The sequence below is a fragment of the Phoenix dactylifera genome, chromosome 3 (assembly GCF_009389715.1).
Source record: "Phoenix dactylifera cultivar Barhee BC4 chromosome 3, palm_55x_up_171113_PBpolish2nd_filt_p, whole genome shotgun sequence".
Lineage (NCBI taxonomy): Eukaryota > Viridiplantae > Streptophyta > Magnoliopsida > Arecales > Arecaceae > Phoenix > Phoenix dactylifera.
Window position 1 is genome coordinate 18,309,036 of NC_052394.1, and position 22,068 is coordinate 18,331,103.

Genomic DNA, 22,068 nt, shown 5'->3' on the forward strand with positions numbered 1-22,068 from the left:
ATTTTTTCATCTCTTTTTTTGAAAACTCTAATCAAATAAAAGACATTTTATTACTTTTCCGTTGATCATAACTTTTCCCCTCCTGTGATTCAGCACGTGAACCTTATCAGACCCCCGAAAGGAACATTGTCCTGATTCGGCACGTGAAATCATTCATCCAGCGGTCCTCTTCATGCATTAAAAGTTGACAGCCTGCCGTTTTAACTTGGCAGAACATCACTTTCGGTGCTTTGAGGACTTTTTCTTGGCGAGTACATAAGAAACTTCGTGCTTCACATCGCTGCCAAGATGGTGTTCCCACTAATCCACCATTGTCGACCTTTCTTCACTCCGGGACCAGGTCTCTGGTTAGCAAACAGAGCCCCCCTAACAAGAATCAATTTTCAGGCTGCCAACTCCCAACTTTGACTCATTACAGCCATAATCTGATTCATTACAATTTCTGGTTTCCAACTGTTACAGTAGCAGAGATTTCTTCCATGTCACCATGTCTCATTTTCTTTGCATTTCATTGCCAGGCACAAACAAATAAATCAAATTAGTTGACTAATGTTCCAGCTACCCTTGACATACAGTCACATGCAAACAGAAAGAGCTGAAGAATGTCAAAGCACGAATGTTTCGCATCAGAGTTTCCCTTTAGTTCATCGACTAATCTTCCGCCGGCCGGGGCAATGTCTACACTTTGAACAGATAGTTGGCGTAAAATATGGTTCAAAGTCCAAACTGCCAATTTTGATGCTTTAAATTGATTGATTTGAGGAAATAATGGACACTGTGATTCAGTAAAAAGAAAAGAAAGTGCATTGTTACCAACAGACAATTCACAAAGGCAACAATAGTTCAGTATGAGAAATTTAGGACTGCATTGATTGCAGGCAGGTTACAACAGTTCTGTATATAAAATCTTTCTGTTGGCTACAAAACTGATACGCTGCCTTCTGTAATCACATAGCAGTGGAGAAGGGGCAGCACACAGGAATTTGATATTAGAAAGTTGCCAAAAAAAGGCTCTGTTAGCATCTCTAGAATAAACAGCAATTTGCTTGTCCCAGCAGCAATTTTTTGTCATTGCCCAGAAACAGATAATAGGCCTGGGCGTTAACACGACGAATTTATCACTTGTAGGCTGAGAAATATTGAAGATGAGAGACATCAGACTCATTAATATGCTCGACCCCTACGATTTTATCCAAAGGACATTTGCAATGTTTCTGCAATTCGACATATCTCCCCATGTCAAAATTCTGCCTCTGCGACAATTTTCTTTGTCTGGATAAGAAGAGCCTCTTCATCAGATCTTGATATGTTGGATCCCTTGATGTAAAAAGGAAGTAGGCATATCCAATGATTATGCCGGTTGTAGTGGTGAAAAATGCTATCGGCTCCATGACATCCCATGAGAACTCCCAGAATGTTAGACGAAAGAAAAGACCAACTTGAACAATGAAGAACCCTAATCCTGACCACAGAACGCGACGGACCTGCTTGTGAGCAAGCATATCAATTTCTTCCTTTCTTCTCTGCAGTTGCTTTAGCTCTTCTATCCTTGGATCATCCTGAGGTGCCAGCGCAAGGGGAACAGCTCTGCTAACGAGATCAACAACCTAAAAGAATAGGCAAATAGATCAAGATGATAGGCCTCTAGTCTCCCAAAGTCTCTCCAGGTAGACAAAATAAAAAATAAATATGATCACCAACCAAGGAAAAAAAAAATAACCTCTGGGTTTAATTCTTAAAAGTCCCCAAGATATAACAGTTCATTCAGCGCCGTAGGTTTCTTGAGAACTGATAAAATTTAAAAAACACACCAATTACATGCCCAATTGCCAAACTTAATCATCTTTTTGGGAAAATGCCAAACTTATTTATCATTCATTGCTTAAAAGAATTTGTGAGCACTTCAAAAATTTCATTGCTAATCAAACAATTCAAGTGAAAGAAAAGGAAGCACGGGAAATATTTTAACATTGAATTGCATTTCGAAGTTGTGTGAACTGCTCTCTGCCACTTCATTGAAATGAATTAAAAGACAACCAGGCTTTCAACTATGCTTTGGGGTGACAAATTTAATTTTTTTTGGAAAAAAGAAACTTTGCAGTAAATGCATTAAATTTTAAATCTATCATGACAATGCAATGGCATCAAAAAAAAAAAAAAAACAAGCAGTAGAATATTCTTGAGAATCTTTAGATAATAATTCATATAGCATATCTATTACTTGCATGTTCAATCCAATAGAACTTATGCAGTCAATGAAACACACGCACACAAACAAAAAATCCTCATAGGATTTTGCATCCATTCAACTTTCCAAGTTCGCAGGAAATAATATGACTGAAAGTCCAACGGAAATTGACAATCCTCAAATGAAAAGGGAGCTAGAATAGATGAATGATTTCCTTTTCTTCCATTCAAGTATATATTAGTCAAGAAAATAACTCAACTGGAAGCCAAAGATAAACATGGAAACCTCAAACCAAGGAAGAAAGAGAAGCTTAACGAGGGAAAACCAAAAGTTCTGCCAGTTTATTCTTTATATACATCATTTGAATGATCAAGTACTGAAAGTTAACCAATGCAATCTTCTAACCTTTCACAACAACAAGAAGACAGCGAAGCCTGAGTTGCACATTTTGAGAAAAATAAAAAAAAGAATGGATATTATTTTCAAACTGCTGTCCTAATTCCAGATACAACTGAAGCTTGTCGAGATAAAGGCTTAGAAAATCTCATTCCTCAAGAGTCCTCATGGAAATCATTTCTTCCAATCCTCGAATCTCATTTCCAGAAAATTCAAGCCTCACAAGAAGCAACAATGAACCTTTTTGACCTGTCCCTTATTTATTTGAGACAGCACAACATCTTTGCAGCAATCACAAGCATGGTATTTTGTTCTTTAACCTCCTCTTCTGATATCAGGTATATCAGAGATTAAAAAGTAACACCAATCTAATACCTAAGGGCCAGTTTGCATACCTACTTTGCATTTTGCTTGATACTTCCTATAATATGAGAGATGAGAGTCTGCTGATGAGAGGTGGCAGTGGAAGGGAGAAATTGGGAGAACCAGGAATAAGAAATCAATCCTACAATTCCAGGATATCTTAAATATCAGATATTACCTAATCAGATTGATCTAGCTAGTCCATGGGTCTCCCTGTTTCCCTAGCTGGTGCCCCCTGCCTCCTCTTCTCAGCTGATTCCAACTCTTGCTGAAACTGTCCTTGGATTCATACATCCCCTACTGCAAATACAAACCAGCCCAACAGGAAGTCTAGAATCAACACCTCCACTATCCAAATCTAGAACAAAAACCTAAATGGCAACCGGCCGATAAAGTGAACCCCAAATGTTCAATTTCTCTCCCTAGAATCATCCATTTCATTTACTTTATAGGAATCTCTTCATCAACTGTGGAGCCAGGAATCACCAAAAACCCACAATAAAATGGATTCATCAGCAATCAAAGAAGGACATCTCTTTGGTCCAGGAATCCTTCATCAAATCCATCATCCACATTTTCCCTTGTTCAGCCACCACATGAAACTTTTTCTACTCGGAGCAGGACAAAACACCCATACTTAATAGAAATAAATGATTGAAATCTAACAAACACCTATAAATAAGAAAAAAAAACCCTTCCAACTATCCCATAATTCTTGAATTCAGATAAATAGCTAATTCAAATCCATCCATCGCTAAATACCGAAATCCCAATCAAAATTCAAAGATCTAAAAACACGACAGGAGGAGCAAAATCGAATTTTTGTCTTCGCCCTCCTCATGTCGAATAAAAATAGCAATAAACCGGAAAAAATCTCACTTTAACAACTAAAGAACGAGAATTGCGAACTGAGATTGCTCAATCACCTTATCCGGGTGGAGATAGACCTTGTCCCTAAAGAGGAGGAGGACGCCAGCCTCGTCGAGGACCCGGGAGAAGGTCACCGCCTCCTCCCGCGTCCGCGCCACCCCCATCTCCTCGCACACCTCGAGGAGCTCCGAGTACCCGATCACCTCATCCCCATCCCTCTCCAGCTTCCGCTTGAGTGCCTCGACGTTCACCAGCCGCATCAGCCGCTTCGCCTCCGCGAAGGTTATAGCGTCCAGGGAGGCACCTCTGCCGAATCTGCGGCGGTCCGCAGGCCCGGCGGCGGCGGCGGGCGGGGAAGGCGGGGACGGCGAGGCGGGTGGGTAGACGGACGAGTAGGAGGAGGAGGAGGAGGAGAAGACGTGGAGCCAGGGACGGCGGATCGGGTGCTCCGCCCACCGACAGCCGGTGGGCTTCACCCCCCCGCCTAGGAGGGTTCGGAAGAGGAAGCGAGACGAGGAGGATCGCCACATCGTCGAAGAGCGAGAAAGCGGGAATGGAGGGAGAGGTGGGGTTGGGATTTCGTTGGAAGGGTTGGAGTGGGGGATGAGGCTGGCCGTAACGGCAGGTCAGCGGAGAGAAGTCGAGACCGGGATGTCCGGAGACTTAACGGAGTTATAGGCTCCGCCTGGCAAACAGACCGTAATAACCTATCCAAAAATAATAATAATATTTAGAATATTTATACAGAAAATTCAGCCCAAACCAAAGTCAAATTCGCACGTGTTGCAGACCATGACTTTTTTTTTTTTTTTTTTTTTTAATGAAGGCCACCAACATTTGATAATGTGCAGTACCATGCATTACAGTGATTTATTGACAACTTAGTGCCTCATTTTTTATTTAACTTTTTTTCAGGCCTATTTAACTCTTCATGATCAATTCTTGCAATGACTAATATGTTAGACCTTGAGTTTTATGAATATTCTTACTCCATATATCATGAACGTATGCCTTCTCCTTAATATATAAATGCAATATAGTAGCTTCAAATAATCTTCCCATCATGGCTGTTTTTGTAAAACTGGTTGTCCTTTACTTTCTCAGAGGCAGGAAGGCAGGACAAAAGATATTGCCTATGACAAGCTTTTGTGAAATTTCAGTGTTATTTTTATTTCTTCTTAAGTTTATATTTTTAATTAGGAGCATTATGAATATTTGCCAAAATTCTTACAATGTAATAGTCTGGATTGATCCATGAACTAATGACAATAGTTTACGACACTGTCAACAGCCATATTCAAAAATTAGGCAAGAAGATTTATTGAAGAATCCTACAATCTTGTTCTAGTGTAATTGGCAACATAGCTTGCCATTGAATCGGTATCATTGTTAGCATTCTTGTAAATACATAATACTTTAATTGGAAGCAAACTAGGCATTATCCGTCTAAAGTGAATGAATTCTAAAATTAGTCGAAGATGAATTTGAAAACAATTTAACAACTACCGAAGAATCATCCTCTAAATAAATGCGAGAAACTCTCAACTTTTGCATAGTATAAGACAAGTCTTTGCACGCAGTTCTTAATTTCATCATCAGTATAGTTGTATCAAAAGCCTTGACACCTCTAACAGCTAATAGGATTCCACTAGCACTTCTTATAACAAAAGCCCGCTCCACTAAAAATAACTCTTTCTTGTATACTGCCATTAAGGTTGATCTTGAGAAACCATGAAGTTAGTGATTCGCAAAAAAATAAAGATATATGGAGATGTAGAAATTGCATGAAAAAAGTTACATATTTTTCCTTCTATCAAAGGTTTCTTTGAATCTGACATCTAGGCAAATTTTTAAGCTCGGATAAAAGCTTTTAGCAAAATCAGCCTAGCACCCAATCTCGTACTCTAAAAAAATTAATCATTTCTAACCAACCAAATTTAATAGGCAATATAGCTCGTCAAAATTGCTTCAAATATTTTATCTTTGCCACGAGACTTTTCTTTAATAATTTGAAGAAACTCGTTAAGAAAAATAGTTGACAAAATAGGAGAATCATGAAATGGGACCATCCTCTAAATCTGGGCCATCAGTCTGCATTGAATTAGAACATGAGTTATAAAGTCCTCGATCCAAACATAAATCACAATGACTCAGGATATGAAGGCCTCCTTGATGCAATATATCGCGACATGGTAATCGGCTCCAGGCCGCTTTCAATACAGACTGTACAATCATAGGATGTACGCCCATCCTTCAGGCCCAATAAACAACATGATTTGGCTGAGATTTGACCAAAAAAAGTTGATTAAAGTCAAATACTTTAATTGTCAAACGACCCCAACCTAATCCATCAAAGTTGCCATCATTGGTATTGGACAAGAAAATATTTTTTTTTTGTTAAGTCGTTTCCGAAAACCTGATAGATAAAACGCCGATTCCATCTCTTTTCTCCTTCAATAAATAAGCCCTTTACTACCAGTCCTTTAATGAAATAAAATCAACATGAGTAAGCCACCAATAAAAAAGTCCTTTGCTAAGGTAAAGTCAACATGAGGCGGCCACCAAGCTAAAAAAATTGGAAGAAAATGAAGGATCTTGGAGCATATTTACAGATTTACTAGTATCAACAGTCCATGAGCATATCTTCTTTCAAATTCCACCAGTTTGTTTTTAACTTGCATTATTACATCATTACACTGATTAAAGTAGCTGTGCAAAATGGTGATTGGCTAAGGATGAGCAGTGGATCCAAATTCTAAATTGTACAGTATTGTTTGGCCCTTATGATCACAAGGAATTTCCAGGGTCATTTTTATTTCTTCTTAATTTTTATATTTTTAATGAGGAGTATGACGAATATTTGTCGAAATTCTTACATTATAATAGTCTGGATGGATCCATGAACCAACGCCAAAATTGTTCGATACTGTCCCCGTATTTAAATCCTACTATTTTTGGAATGAACCTGAAATGGCACCACCTGTTTGTCTTTAACTTGCATCACTGCGTCATTACACGGGTTAAAATAAGTTATTTGGACCCCAGTATCTGTGCAAAACGGTTGATTGGTTAGGGATGAGGACCAAATCCAAGCCACCAAATCTCTCCCATGCACGCTAAGATTGGGTGGTCCCCACGATAAAACGCGCGATGGCTCGAGTGGATAAGGACAGTCATAAAAGAAAAGGATTAAGAGTCTCGGGAAACCGAACCCATCATCACCTTAATCATGCCAGCTAAGCTGTGGCGTGGCGACTAGACGCCGTTGTGCTACGTCAGTGGCGAAGACCCATCTTATCTTCGTAAATATTAAATTTTGTCGATAATGATCAGTTATTCAGTTAACACTACTCCTAGATCGTATCATTCTTTTTTAATGACCGGGTGAGTGTCAATCTGAATGCAATGTTTGGTTTTTTATTTTTCCAACTTCAGCGTTCCAACATCATATCCATATGGATAAGGTGGAAGTTAGTGTTGGTTCGTTATAGGTGTCGATTTGCTATTGAATTTTTTTTATTTTTTTATTAATTAGTTTTTAAAATCTTTCATATTTATATATAAATTATCTTTCTATATTTGTATTTTTATTTTTAAAATCTTATAATTTATTACTTATATATTTTTTGGATTAAGTTAACTGGATGAGAACCAAATATTCTGTTCTTCAACTAATTTGTTGACATATAATCTTCCATAATAGAATACTCTATCGGGCATGGCCTAAATTAGAAGAGTGCCGCTGAAGGCAAGGTGAGCAAGAAGAGGCCTAATCATAACTAGGGCTCAGGTTGAAAACTAGGAAAAAATCTAATTTATGCAAATGGAAAACTCTATAAGGATTTTTATATAAATAAAAAAAAGATAGCAACTAATACATAAAAATAAAAGACTTCAGGGATTAATCTGCTAACGTAAATTAAATATTAAATTTACACTTTTATTTGTATATTATTTTAAGAAAATGAATAAGAGAATTTTTTAGACTTTTTATTTGCATATCAATACTTGACATATATATATATAATACATATGAAAGAAAATATGAATAAAGAATTACGCATCTGATGCTTTTTTGAGCATAATTATTATGTAACATTTTATTTCTAAAATATTTTTATCAAGCAACACAACTAGGATGGACAAGAATCCATGTAATGTTGAGTTATGAACATGATTAAATTAGATGGATATAGAGAAAGAAAGGATGAGCAATATTTTTGAAATTTTGTATGTTTGTAGATATGTCTTACTTGATAAACATATTTTCTCTTTTGACTAAAACACTTTTTTGGTACAAATTTGACTAATACACTTCTACTGCTGGTCTCTTGTATCTAGAGCAATAAGTAAGAAAATAATATACATACATATATATATATATATATATATATATATATATATATATATATATATATATATATATATATATATATATATATATATGTATATGTATATGTATATGTATGTATGTATGTATATGTATTTATGTATGTATGTATGTATGTATACCCTGTGGAGTCATTTAAAATTGTATAATATATTGGACGACAAATAAAAAAGATATGGGAATGCCGTCCGATTCTTTTCCGTCTCGGAGGTGAGAAAGAAGCGATTCACTTAATGACAAGGGAAATGACTCGGACATCCACAGGAGAGCACAAAAGCCTTTTGGACCCAAGGCATTGCTTTCTGCAAGGAGGAAACTATGGTCGAACCCATTCGGATAAAGCTGGTTACATGGCCCGGATTTATTGAAACCAAACGAAGTTTAGTGCTTGTTTCATCCCCTAAAAAGAAAAAAAACAAATTACCTGGCCTAGATGTTCCATTTTGGCAAGTCATAAGACTAAAAGGATGGATGTAATCCAACTTACTCTTTAAATAGTGAGCATAAATGATTTTGCTGGGTTCTTTTTCAAGACAAGATTGTATAGAACTCAATCAGCTTCATTAAGATAAGAATATTGTCTAGTATATCTGACATACAAAGGCCCAAAGAAAGATCAAAAACAAGCTAATCAATGTCTTTAACATTCACTAACTTCACAGCATGTGGCATGAATTTCTTACATTCTTCTGAAACTTCTTCCCTAGAATCACCTGTTACTGAATCCTCCATGAGACTTGGGAGAACAGGTAGACAGTTCTACCAGGATACATGGTGGCTTGTCTTACCAAAAAGTGAAAAGAATTACAACAATAGCATGAACATATGCAACAATAAAAATACTACATGGGAGGAGAGCGGAATTGAAAGGCTAAAGGCAATACTACCATCACTGGGTGTGGCTCATTTTAGAGAAAGTCTTCATCATGCCTCTGAATATTTTCCAAAACCAAAATACATTCATTAATGCCAGCATAGGTGGAACAGTCACCAAACTATATCGCCCAAGAGGAAATATTGTCTTCACCTGAAACAGGAGGATAAGAAGATATATCTTTGTTGTTGAGGGAAGATGGCCTATTCATCTTGCCGAAGAAAATTTTCAATGACAATATTTCATATGGTTCCTAGAATTATCAGCTAACAAATGCTAAGTTCAGAATTCCATGTTCTGGCATTGTGATGGTTGCTTACAAAATAACAGTAAAAGAATTTTTTTTAATAGAATTCATTGAAAAAAATTCAAAGGAATGACTTGAACCTTCAGGAGATTCATTATGACAAGCCACCAGCCAACCAAGATTTTTTTTTTCACAAAAAAAAGAAACAACAGGAATTTGTTAAAGATTTTGCATAAAAATTTCACTATAACCATTAAGAGGGGGAAAAAACCACAACCAAGACAGATTGCTAAAACCTGGAGAAGATAGCCTCACATATCAGTACATCACAAACATGATGGCATAACCTAAGCAAGCCCCAAGATAGCAAAATATAGTAAATATCCAAAACCACATACTGTCTCTAATCTGTTAAGACGAGCTTGAAACAAATGATTAGGTATATAAAAACACTGACGGAGAATTACATATACATCTCTGGAAGAATTTTTTTTTTCATGTGCATGTGGGCGTATGTGTGTGAACTAGAAGGAGAGATTTTTGTACCTAGAATCCTGCATCCCAGCTGAGACTTTTGTACTTAGACACAAGCAGCAATATAATACTGGCCTCTTTAAGCCTATTGAGTCGCCCAGTTATGTGTCCTAGCAATAGTATAATAGCCTATTCATGTGTATGTAAAACAGAGATTAGCATTCTTATTATGTTGCCCACTTCTGTTACTTTACACTTCAAATGAACTGTTTGGACGAAGAAGTAGACTTTCAATATCCCCTATCCCTAGTCTGCTGCTATGTACCTTGGGTGCAAGTCATATTGCGTTATATATTGGTTGAATGCTTTAAAAGGATAATGTGCATTTCGCTGCATGCTGCTTAAGTTTCAGCGTCAACAGCCAATAAGTCAATCTCACATACTGAGTTTCCTAATTAGCTTTTTAAAGAACATAATCGGCAGCATACCTGATCAAAATGAAGATACATATGGGTGAAAAAATAGATGAACAGAAGGATCCTTGCAACCTATAAAACAAACAATCCACAGGTCAAAGAACAGGATTATAGACAGCAAAAGCTTAGAAAACATATTAGTGGCATCGAATGACCATTTTGTGTTCATTTGAGTATGGACCCATGTATTCATCCAATTTTGAATGCTTTAGAATGTTGAATGTTTTCAGATATATGATTTAAAAAATCTAGTTGATGATATAACAAGTCAATCATTAGAATCCGGACTATGTCATTAGAGCCCATCTATACTAATTCAAATTGTAAAATATCCTTTCTGGAAAATGACATAACACTGAGACATGTGAATATATGCTTTGATTTGAGGTTAACAAGTAATATAACTCCCCTATCTAAAAGCATTGTCTATATGAACTTGATCATACCAGCCACCCAAGGAACAAGGCCACGCCATTGTAAATGTACAGATTAGAACTTTTCTGCCCAGCAATATCCAAATACCTGCAATCATCCTTCAGGCTTTAGTTTAAAATATAAAACAAAAATCAAATGTTTGGAACAGGAAGTCAAATCATACCATCTGAGATTTACAAAGGGAGTCGTAGCTTCAGAAAATAAAACCATGAGTATATAAACATGTGCCTTGCCACTTATCAGGGAAAGCAAAATTGAATACATGGAAAGCCCATGATGCAAGACCTGGAATGAAAACTATACAGGTTTAATCTACAAAAGGAAAACTCAATGTGCCATGAGCATGTAAATATGTGGCTTGTCACTCTATCAGAGAAACAAAGATTGAATAAATGGAGAACCCATGATGCAAGACTTGGAGTGAGAACAATATGGGTTCAACCTACAAGAGAAAACCTCAATGTACCAATGCATTGAAGTACTTACATATTCCTTGCCACCCAAATAAGGGAAAAACCATAGAAGCATTGCCAAGTCTGAGAGAAAGTAACCAATAGAAATCTGTAAAAAAAATAATAATAATAATAATCAAACAGTTGGATACATGATTCAACAATTGGATTAGAAGAAGCTGTCAAATGTAAAGCCAACAACAATTAGCTCAGCTGGTTGGCACCCTTCTCCTCATCCCACGCTCCTGGGAAAAGGTTCTGGATTCGACCACAGAAGGTGGCATTAACATCACATTAAAACACAAGCAATCAAGGTTGAAGAAGGGTTTCATTCAAGATAGCACTTGTTAGGTATCTAAATATATCTTTATAAATAGACACCATAGCAAGATAGATTTATATAGTTGTAAAATACTAAAACTCATAATCACTTCATTGATCAATAAAAGCCAAGTAAATAATGGTAAAACTGAAAGGTAAAAGAAATTATGATAACCAATCCCATAATACAATTGTTGTTATCATCATTGTTTTTCACGAATTAATCCCCTATTACAAACTCAAGTAGATGGCCTAGCAAAGTACATAAATTTTCATCAGAATAATTATTGCAAGTTTTTAAATTGCAAAATCATTTTCTTATCTAAGCTTCATGTTGACATACTCCCTTAAATTTTGTGTCACCACCCATTAAGCAATCAATTGCCTCCTCCTGATGATCCAATTGGTGAGGAGTGAATAGGGAAGATGATGCCCATATCCTTAGATCAATGGAATCATATTTACTGTTTTTATTACTAGTGTTGGAAATTCTAGGATCTCTCCATATGCAAATCGCAGCTCCAAATCCCATTAGATGCAGACCGAGTAGCATGCGCCCATCATTTGACAAAGGAAAAAGCAAAAATAAACTACCAAAAGACCTACAGCTATTTACTCAGCTGGCTGGCACCTCTCTCATCATCACTTGTGTTGAGGATTCAAGTCTGACTAAGGATGGCAGCAGCCCCACATTTATTCTTGAAAAAAAATAAAAATAATAACTCTGAGAAAACATGTATGGTGTTATGATGTGTCTCGTACTTGGAGGATGCACAGGCACAAGGCCTCTCCTTGGGTCTTGTCTTCATTTTTTCCATAATATAGGGATGCTGGATGATATAAACAAAGAATCAACATTTTCTTCATTCAATAATGACTGAATTTTTCTCAAGCATTAGCCGAGCAAATAGCTTGAGAGAAGAACCAACCATCAAGGAGAAAACATGCATCAAATGAACCCAAAAGAGAACCCAAAGCTTAATAGTGTAAACATCCATAGTGCCTCTCTTGCCTAACTCTGCCCCACAATTTGATTTTCTCTACTTGTGCAGCACCACGGCCAAAGTCTCTCTCCCTCTCAGTGTGCGTCTCTGGTGCTCCTTACAGTCATAACTCCATCATGATAGAGAAATTCACTCCTATTCAAATCAAACAAGAACAACATTTAAATATACAGCATAATAAATCCCATATATTGACATAATTTGTTTGTCCATCTTGAAGAATAAGCAGAACCTACTGATCATCATTCTTACTTTCCCATGATCCCTTCCTCCTCCACTTGGAGAACTTGCTTGCTTATCTTTTCATAGATCAAGCTCTGATCATTAAATCCTTTCTTCCCTTGCATGACATCATTCTAGAGAATCATTGAATTGGTGTCTCTATCTCATGTAACCCTAATTATTCCCCTCTTTCTAAAAACTGTCAGTTTGAAGTAAACAAAGTGAATCCAATATCTTGCACTTCAAGCAAGCATCTTTTACCTGCTTGAACGAAATGCTTCTCTATCCAATGCATTATTTATAACCATCCCACAATGATGAGACAATATTGTAGAGTATAACACCAAAAATGCTGTCAAAATTTTTCTTCTATTCAAGGAATTAGATCTTTTTATCCGAGTTATACATGATGAAAACAAACAAAATATAAGATCGACACAATCGATAAAGATCACACAGCTCATGGATCCTATGAAAATGTTTCCAACTTTCCATCATCATCAGTCTATGTTATCATGCATCAGCAGAAATCCTTCACCATCCCCTGCTCCTGCACATGCCACACTTGCCGAACCATACTCAAAATTAAGATAGAACTTTGCTTTCTATTCCCTTTAAATAAGAACTAATTTATCTGAATTGAATCCTTCGACTAGCAATCCCTATCATTCTCCGGATGGAAAATTAACAATTAGAGTCGACAAAATCTTATAAAAGATGTGAAATCATCAACTTATATTGTATTTGTCCTATAGGAACTGAATCATCACCACATAGGATTCTTCCTTAAGCACCCTTCTTTCCACCAAAAAAAACATACATTAAGAAAAACAACAAGTTCATTACTGATTCTTGCAAAGGGCATTATAAAAGTGACATCTAGCATTTCACAGGGAAGTTATTGTTCACAAGTTGTTGCTCATTCTGATAACATTAGGATTGCTATTTTTGATTTAACAGTTTTAGGTTTCTTGTGAAATTAAAGCACAACTCTAAGAGGTCAATGAACAAATATTTATTGGCTGTGGTAGAAACCGATTTGCTTAGTGTTAGTTTCAATCAAGGTCCGCCGTACCGGTCCGGTCCGGCGTACCGGTCGCCGACCGGACCGGTACGGTACCGGCCGGGCTCCGCGAGCCAGACTTTTTTTTTTTTTTAATGTTGTCTCTGTTGGATCTTAAATTAAATGAAAATTGATGTTTTTTTATTACTTTTTTCATGATTTTTGATATTTTCATATTTAAATTTAGGGTTGAAATTTGAAACATATATGATGCATGATTGCATGTTATGTTTTCCTCCCGTTCGAAATGATAAAATCATACACATAAAATATCTTCGAATTAAGATACAATCATTTACATACATTTAAAGTACTCTAGGATATCTAAAATCGGGACGAGTGCCGATGGCTCTCGTAGATATCTGGATCATAAGTATAATCAGGAGGAGGCAAATCAACCCAATCAGAAGGAACACGCGCCAGGTTATAAGAACTGTCGGATCTCTCGCTCACGCTCTGGCTCTGAGAGGTGTCCTCTGATTGTGTAGGGGCCCATCCAAATATGGCGGAAGCAAAATCCAATGCACCATATCCGTATTCGTCAGGCTGAGGCTGTGGATAATAGAATCCATATCCGTATGTCCTCGGATCTGCAGTCGTATCCTGTCTTCCTGAACGACCTCGAGGAGCCCGTCTTCTATATCCAATAATATCCTCACGATCTCTATCAGGTGGTCGACCGTGGTCCGTATCCTATGTAGCACCCATAAATTGGGACTCACCGGTGAAATAAAGACCACCCTCCGTCTGTGTCTCATGAGTACCATACTGTCCTCCGCTCCCTCCATGGCTAGAAGATCCATCACCACCAGAACCTTCATCGCTACTAGTCCAAGTCTCTTCCTCGACACTCTCCATTGGGATTCTTTGTTTTCCTTTCCTGGCCCTCTCTGTCTGGCTCCCCTGTGCCTGCGGCTGATCAGCTCTGGGAGTGCGTGGAATATTGCGCTCAGCCCATTGCTCTGGATCGACCCCAGCTTCGGTGGCTATGAAGGTAGCTGGTCGTGGAGGCGATCCTGGCTCGTCAAGCTCGGGCTCCTGCTGCTGGCCTACAAGCCAGCCGAGTAGTGGATCATCATCATCAGCGGTGAAGGACCCGTAAATCGGATCTGTATACTTGAGCTCCACTTCCTCCTGGATGCACTTTAGCCTCAACCGCAAATTGTAATGCACATAAACAAGGTCGTTGAGGCGCCGCGCGTGGTTTTTGAAACCACAGCGCGAAGCTGTGGTTTCGTAAAAAAAAAAAAAAACCACCCGTACCGGTGCGAACCGGCCGGTTCGCATCGGTACGAGTCCCGTACCGGCCGGTACGGGGTCCGTACCGGCCGGTACACAGATGAAAACCGGATATACCGGTTTTCATCGCTCTCCGGTACCGGTCAAGCACCGGACCGGTTTGTACCGGCCCGTACCGGCCGGTACGGACCGGTACGGCTTTCCTTGGTTTCAATCTTACTGTATTTAAGAAAAGTTAGTCTTTTGCCTTTTGGGTCGCAACACCAAGTGGTGCTATAGTAGTTTGGGTGGAGTAGGACCTTTGTCCTTATTGTGCTGAGATACTATCCACATATAGTATATAAAGTGGTCATGAGTAAGATTTGCCGTTTCGGTATCGGACCTCGTACCGGCACCATTCTATTATAGTGTCGGATCCCAATACAGCAAACCTTGGTCATGAGCGTTAGGTTATTAGTTAAGATCCTGTAACATGGCATCCCTTGGTCTCATACTAGAGTAAGTTGGGCATCTTCCTGTAGTAGAGTTGAGAGGTTGCGTGTCCTCTCATCTTGGAGATAATTGCGTCAGCTTCCAGCCATGAATGAGTTTTGTTATTATTATTTTATTAGTAAAAGTTTTTATTTGTCCAAATTTATTCTCTCTTCAATCTTATTTCTTGTCAGAAATCTAGTTATTGGGGCATATTCTTGTAGTCTTGGTCATGGACAGTCCTCTTACGTAAGATCGTGCCGTTCTACAGTTATATGAATCAAACTCATATGAGATGGTTCATGGGCAATTGACATATGTCGAAACCAACACTTGAGCACACAAATTTTCAGATAAGAAGATATTCATATCTTCACACATAACTAATCATCTGAGTGACATAAAAAACTTCAGGGTTTTGAGAAGGAAAGCAACAAATCTTAAGTTATGGAGGATTAAAATTTCCATCAATTAATTGTGTTTTCTCCAAATCTAACAATGTCACTTCATTCTGCTAAAATCACTCATCGTTTTGTAATGCACTTTATTAAGCAGTTAATACATAGCATGAATAAAGGGGTACATGGGTGTCTAGACATTGTTGATTTTTCCTTAAACATCGTGCTCCATCAAGCACAATCTTCAAATAAGATGCAGCATTGGAGGCAAAAAGTAAGAAGGAACAGGCAAGCAGGATGTAGTAAAGCAGACCAGAAGCACTGTAAGATCATGTAGCTAGTCCAATCTGATACTCGACAATGTAATTTAGCTGGCAATTTATGAACAACTCATCATCTCTGAGAATCATGATCTGCCGTACTGGTCCGTACCGGCCGGTACGGGCCGGTACGTACCGGTCCGGCCTAGGACCGGTACCGGATCAGCGTAAAATCCGGTACCGGTAATTTATTGTTGAAGGACCGGTACGCCACCGGTATGGACCGGTACGGGACCGGTTCGGACCGGTACGCCACCGGTACGGACCGGTTCGGATCGGTACGCCACCGGTTCGGACCGGTACGCCACCGGTACGGGACCGGTACGCCACCGGTACGGGACCGGTACGCCACCGGTACGGGACCGGTACGCCACCGGTACGGGACCGGTTTCGTACCGGTCCGGGCCGCCACCGGTACGCCAACCGGTACCGGTACGGCGGACCTTGCTGAGAATACTACAATTTGCACAGTGCCATTATGATTTCATGTCTATTTCCTATCTTTTATCAATGGTATATCGTAGGATAATGTTAAAGACACATCTAGGAAAGCAAATGAACAGAAACAAAAATTTCTTCATTCAATTTCATTTCAAAAGCATTTTGAAATGATCATAATACAAGCTTATCAATTTATTTCAAAAAAAAGGGGAAAAAAACTCATAAGTACAAATTGACAACCAACAACTTACCCCAAATAGGGTGTCAGATAGCACTGATTTTCTATTTATCATTAGCTCTTCATGAGGACCATCCCTAAAAAGGTCTGAGATCACGACCAAATAGAAAGAAACTGTTGCAGCTAGCACTGCATGAATTGTGGAGAAACCCCTGCGTGAAAGAGCTGTTAAGGAATCCGGGAACTATATTTTTTTGAGGAAGGAATCCTGGAACTATAAAAATAGCTGAACAAATTCACTGAATCATCTTACTAATACCAATGTACATGTCAGAACGTCTTACCTATTGTTCCATTCGACCTTTTGTAATTTGCTTAGCCTGTTATAGGCCTTAAAGTACCTCAAGCTGAACTGACATGTAATTTTGTATACCTTCAAAAAGAAGCTTTGTTGTAAATAAAATTAAATAAAATAAAGAAATAGATGCTCATCTAAGAAAGCACCTACCCACTCCCCCAACCCCCCTCAAAACAACCAAAAAAAAAAACCTTCTAAATGCAGCAGTATATTCCTAATTGGCAGTGAAGAAATTTATTACCGAGATCCTATCTCTTCTCCTCAAGAAGCAGCAAAAGACTAGCATTTATTCCATTATAAAATAAATCATCATATATAGTTAATTTTAATAACAGAGGAAAATATCACAAAATTTTCTTTTTTGTCAATGAAAGAAAGAGCTTCAAGGGAGATATCCAAATGAAAACCTAATCATGGGTTCTATTTTAGAACCTAAATTTACTGGCTACAGATAGTAGTTTATCCTTTCATCTCAAATAATTTCTCACTGAATGGCTGATATTAAGTTTACATGTCAGTTATCACTAAGAATTTGTTAATTTTCAATTTCGGATTTGTATGAAAATTTCCTTGGTATTTTATAACAGAAAAAAACTACATTATTTGGTTGTATAGCCTAGTTTGGTGACTTAAAGGTTTACAGAAGTAGGAAAAAAGGAACTAGAAAAAACATGAACAAATAAGAAATGAAACTCCATCTAAATCTTGGATAAGTGCTTTTCTCACATGCTCTAAAGACAATTATATTCCGATCATTTTTAATATTTTTTCTCATGTATATGCAAAGATAACCAGGCATATAATAATAGGTCCAATAAGGTTATAAACAGCTAAAACCATTAACTGCTTGGTTTTGGTTTATGACCCATAACAACAAAATTTTCATTTAGATGTCCACAGGTTTGATGGATCCACAAATTTATCAGTGTTATTCTCATTTCTGAAAGCAACAAGTGTGATGTACGTCGAGCATGTAGGGGCAAAAAAAGAAAGAAAAGAGTTTGTCCCCTCTGAAGCACAACTAAGAGCCTTTTTGCATCATGGTATGAGGATTTCATGGTGAACTGTACAGCCAGCTGTGCCTAAGAAACTTGAATAGCCATGACTCACTATCTCAACTACAGAAAAAAAAATGAGATACAGTTATGTGTATGTTAAATGACTTTGTTCAATCTATTAAACATTCAAATCTTTATTCAGGATGCCTTGCATAGTAGTCCTTAGACTGACAATGGTGCTTGCAATTTATAATATGTTTTTGGAGTTTCCATACATGAAACAATAGCACTCAGAACTCTGGTTATTTCGTTCTATGGATTTCAAGTGCTTCCCCAAATAGCAAACTTTATCATATATTGCCACCATAGAACAATCTGATGAGAGATGACTACATATTGCTCACCGGAACTACCACTAATCTCTGAGGCAATTACAAGCATAACAATGACGCAACGTTTAAAAGACACCAGCATAAACGTTGTCATAAACAATTAAAGGAATAATTGAACTTAAGCATCAGAATCCATGCCGGAAAACATGATTTTTTAAGATCAACAGAATGATAGAAAATGCTTACGATCTTGCACATGATGATACCGGAGAAGACCGATATCGGCCAAAGAATTTGCTCAGTGGGACCGAAATTCCCATCCATGGACGCCTTCCTTCAAACAATCTCCAGCCCACAGACTGAAACCCATAATTCGATTTCCATCAGCCTCAAACAGATCAAAAAGCTGCTTCTATTAAGCAAAATTGAAGGGTCTAATACTTCTCCAAGAAATCCATTCTCCGTGCATAAGCTCCAAAGGGAAAAGTAAACAAAAGAATGAACAAAATAAAGCAAAGCAGAGAGAGACCTTTTTTCCGTCAGTCAGCTTCATCTAAGAAGCCAAAGAGTGTGAAGAAGGTGACCAAGAAACCAATAAAGATATGGACAAGGACGCTAGGAGCAAACAGCCCAAAGGTATCTCTAAAAAAACAGGACTAAACAAATGAAAGAAAACAAAAAGACCTTTAATCAATTGGTCATGTCATTAAAACTTCCGTTACGAAGCCAAAACAAAACAAAGAGCAAGCACTTCGAAGAATTCATATAAAAAAAAAGATAACAGACCTGGGCGAGTAAAGAGAAGGCGGAGAGGCCAGTAAGATCTGCTAGATTTTGTATTCTGGGCATCTTTTTAATGGACCGAAAAGTTGGAGGTAGTGGAGAGAGGGCGTGGGAGTCGTTGATTCTGGGCTTGTGGACACGGGCAGCGAATCTAAGCGGCGGCGTCTACGTGAATTTAGTGAGGATGTGAAGGATGTGAAGTAAACCATGCGCCAAAGTCTTATCTAGTGGGAGTCAAGAAGGAATAAGGTTTTATATCAAATAAGGTTGGCGTGTCCTATCGAATGGGTTTATTTCCCAAGCTTAGGGGTTAAAAAGACCGGTAGATTCAGAAGACCACAGAGTCCACGTGATTGCTTTGCCCTGGACTTTTTTGAACCTGAAACTAATGCGCAGCGCCTTATTTCCGTGGTGTCTTCGTTGAATTCCTCCAACCAGCAGGACACAGCTGCTGCTATCTTCACTAGAATAGCAAACAGCCTTTCTTTTTGGAGTTGAGATCCTTTCTAGTCTTGCAACCCTAGCAAGCAGGGGCAGGTCCTAGAGGCGCCCCACAACTGGAAAGTTTTCTTTAAATATAATATTTTATCAGTATAAAAAAGAATTTCCAAATAATTATTATTATATGGCACCTCCTACAATTAACTTTCAAGAAACTAGGAGTTTCTTAATATTTCATACCATCTTAGCATTTTAAGAAGGAAATCCGAATTCCATATCTTAATTAGTTTCTGAAAAGGTATGATCCCTTAGTTTTTGAATCAAAATAATTGGTTATATTACTAATTTAAATCTTACACTTTGAAGTTAACTTTTTTTGGGTGAGGGAAGTTAAAAGCCTCAACCATATTCAAATTCAAATTTGATCCCATTAATTGAAGGGAATTTTATTAACTAGTTAGTACAGAATACTACCAGATAATACTTTGATGATAAAAAGTGACAACAAAATCTATATATAATAATATTGAAAAAATATCATTAAAGTATTATTATAAGGAACAATAATTTTATTTTCTCAAAAAAATCTTATCATATAGATATATGACTATTTCTATATTCCGCAAGGGTCATCTTGCATGTGTGCATGTATATATCGGCTCTCGAGGGCTCCGATCTAAGCCCTGCCTTGGAGTTTTGTAGATTCTAGGTAGTTCGAGCAAAATACTATTTCATGTACATTATGAGGTGACTGTAGTCACAATAATTGTATGATATATAAATAATTCATTAGATGATAAATGAGGTTACAAAATTGGACCTCTCTAGTTCGTCCTTAAATTGAAGAGAGATGGAGCTCATTTTTCTATGGTTGGGTTTCCATTAAAAAAAAATATTTCAAAGAAGTGGTTGCAAATTTTATTTGTTTATCTAGGTGGGTAGAACCATGTTGTCGTGGCCTTCTCAAGTGGTCTTTTCTCTCTCTCTCTCTCTCTCTCTCTCTCTCTCTTTGCGCGGATGCTTGGTTAACGTTCTCTTTAAGATGCCATGCGGATTGCACTGATGATGGCCCCTTGCCACATAATATAATTCATGAAATGTTAGTTGGGATGTGAAAGGACGATATCCCGTGACAAGAGTTAGTTGGTTTGCACGGTTAAGAGGTGTTAATGCCAAAATGCTTGTGTTTACCTTAAAATTAACAGAAAATGCTTATGATACCTTTCAGAGGGCCTGTGGTATGGTATGATGATTCCAAAATCAAAGATGACATGGATATAGATATCTATGATAAGATTACTATTTTTGGATATACCATAATAATCGTGCATGACAGTGATATCAAATTATCTTCACTTCTCAAATCACCACCGAATCTAATAATGAAAAATCAATCTTTAAGTTAAGCATCCAAGATCATCTTAGGACAGTGATCTTAGGCTAAAATTTAAGAATAAAAATGCTCCTCAGTTCGGTATGAAAAATTGATATATCAATATACCTAATATATTATATCAATATTATATTGTATTGATATCACACATATTGTATTTATGATAGACATTACATTTAATATATTATTAATCATAATATTATCATATTATTATTCAATTATAGTTTTAAATTATAATACAAATATATAATTGTACTTTATATTTATATTATAAAATTATTTAATATATTGCTTCTATTTGCCATACTTTTCTGATCAAAATAAATATTAGTATTAAAATAATAATAATATATTATAAGTATAAACAAAAATATTAATTCTATAATAATAATTAATATGTCTTTATGGGATTAATAATTTATAATATTAATAGATATATTTTTATGAAATATGTTAATAAATATATTAATAATTTATGATAATATATGATTAATAAATATCTTTTATGAAATATATTAGAGGTAGTTTTGGTATTATATGGTTAGTGATTTTTGATTTCCATAGAATACGAAATATGTTATGAGCAGTTACCCTGAGATCTTTAATCATTGAAATGTAACATACCCAACAAGGTGGTCTTAGATCATTGGGATAAAATTACTTTAGGATAAAAATTGATGATCTTAGATCACTGGGATCAGATTATATCATGATAAGGATTCCTGGTGATCTAAGATGATCTTGATGAACACCGCCTTAGTATACTTAGATTGATTTTGCGTAAACCACTAGTGATAAAATGGATAACAAAATCTTGCATGAAGTGCCTCCCTCCATGTAGGTGCGCGAAACCTAATTTGGCACACATTCAATGCAAACTAAGGGGCACAGCAGTACTCCAAAATTAAAATTCCATCACACGGATGGTGCAATGGTGGTGA

At 37.2% G+C, this 22,068-nt stretch overlaps 2 protein-coding genes across 4 annotated transcripts; both read right to left on the bottom strand.

Moving 5' to 3' along the window:
• Window positions 1-839: 839 nt before the first annotated feature.
• Window positions 840-4,482, bottom strand: LOC103717886 (calcium uniporter protein 6, mitochondrial-like). Its single transcript, XM_008806437.4, has 2 exons — window positions 3,874-4,482; window positions 840-1,607 (listed from the first exon to the last, which is right to left on the bottom strand). The coding sequence occupies exons 1-2, from the start codon at window positions 4,345-4,347 to the stop codon at window positions 1,119-1,121; spliced, it is 963 nt and encodes a 320-aa protein (XP_008804659.2). The 5' UTR covers window positions 4,348-4,482; the 3' UTR covers window positions 840-1,118.
• A 4,264-nt stretch (window positions 4,483-8,746) lies between these two features.
• LOC103717885 (TLC domain-containing protein 4-like) lies at window positions 8,747-19,460 on the bottom strand. Of its 3 annotated transcripts, XM_008806435.3 has the most exons (10): window positions 19,297-19,460; window positions 19,040-19,166; window positions 18,757-18,869; window positions 17,167-17,255; window positions 16,896-17,034; window positions 11,200-11,274; window positions 10,877-10,998; window positions 10,725-10,800; window positions 10,291-10,350; window positions 8,747-9,234 (listed from the first exon to the last, which is right to left on the bottom strand). In XM_008806435.3, exons 3-10 carry the CDS (start codon window positions 18,832-18,834, stop codon window positions 9,097-9,099), a joined length of 777 nt encoding a protein of 258 aa, XP_008804657.2. In that variant the 5' UTR covers window positions 18,835-18,869; window positions 19,040-19,166; window positions 19,297-19,460; the 3' UTR covers window positions 8,747-9,096. The 3 variants fall into 3 exon arrangements, with proteins under 3 accessions (XP_008804657.2, XP_008804656.2, XP_008804658.2); XM_008806434.4 differs by lacking the exon at window positions 19,040-19,166; XM_008806436.4 differs by lacking the exon at window positions 19,297-19,460 and having other exon boundaries at window positions 18,952-19,044.
• Window positions 19,461-22,068: the final 2,608 nt, after the last annotated feature.

Coding starts and splice junctions, on each gene's coding strand:
- LOC103717886 (XM_008806437.4), bottom strand. CDS start 4,347: ATGTGGCGATCCTCCTCGTCTCGCTTCCTCTTCCGAACCCTCCTAGGC. Junction 1,608..3,873: donor TCTATCTCCACCCGGATAAG/GTGATTGAGCAA, acceptor CTATTCTTTTAG/GTTGTTGATCTCGTTAGCAG.
- LOC103717885 (XM_008806434.4), bottom strand. CDS start 18,834: ATGGATGGGAATTTCGGTCCCACTGAGCAAATTCTTTGGCCGATATCG. Junction 11,275..16,895: donor TATCTGACACCCTATTTGGG/GTAAGTTGTTGG, acceptor TTTTTTTTACAG/ATTTCTATTGGTTACTTTCT. Junction 9,235..10,290: donor TGTATCTTCATTTTGATCAG/GTATGCTGCCGA, acceptor CTCCTGTTTCAG/GTGAAGACAATATTTCCTCT.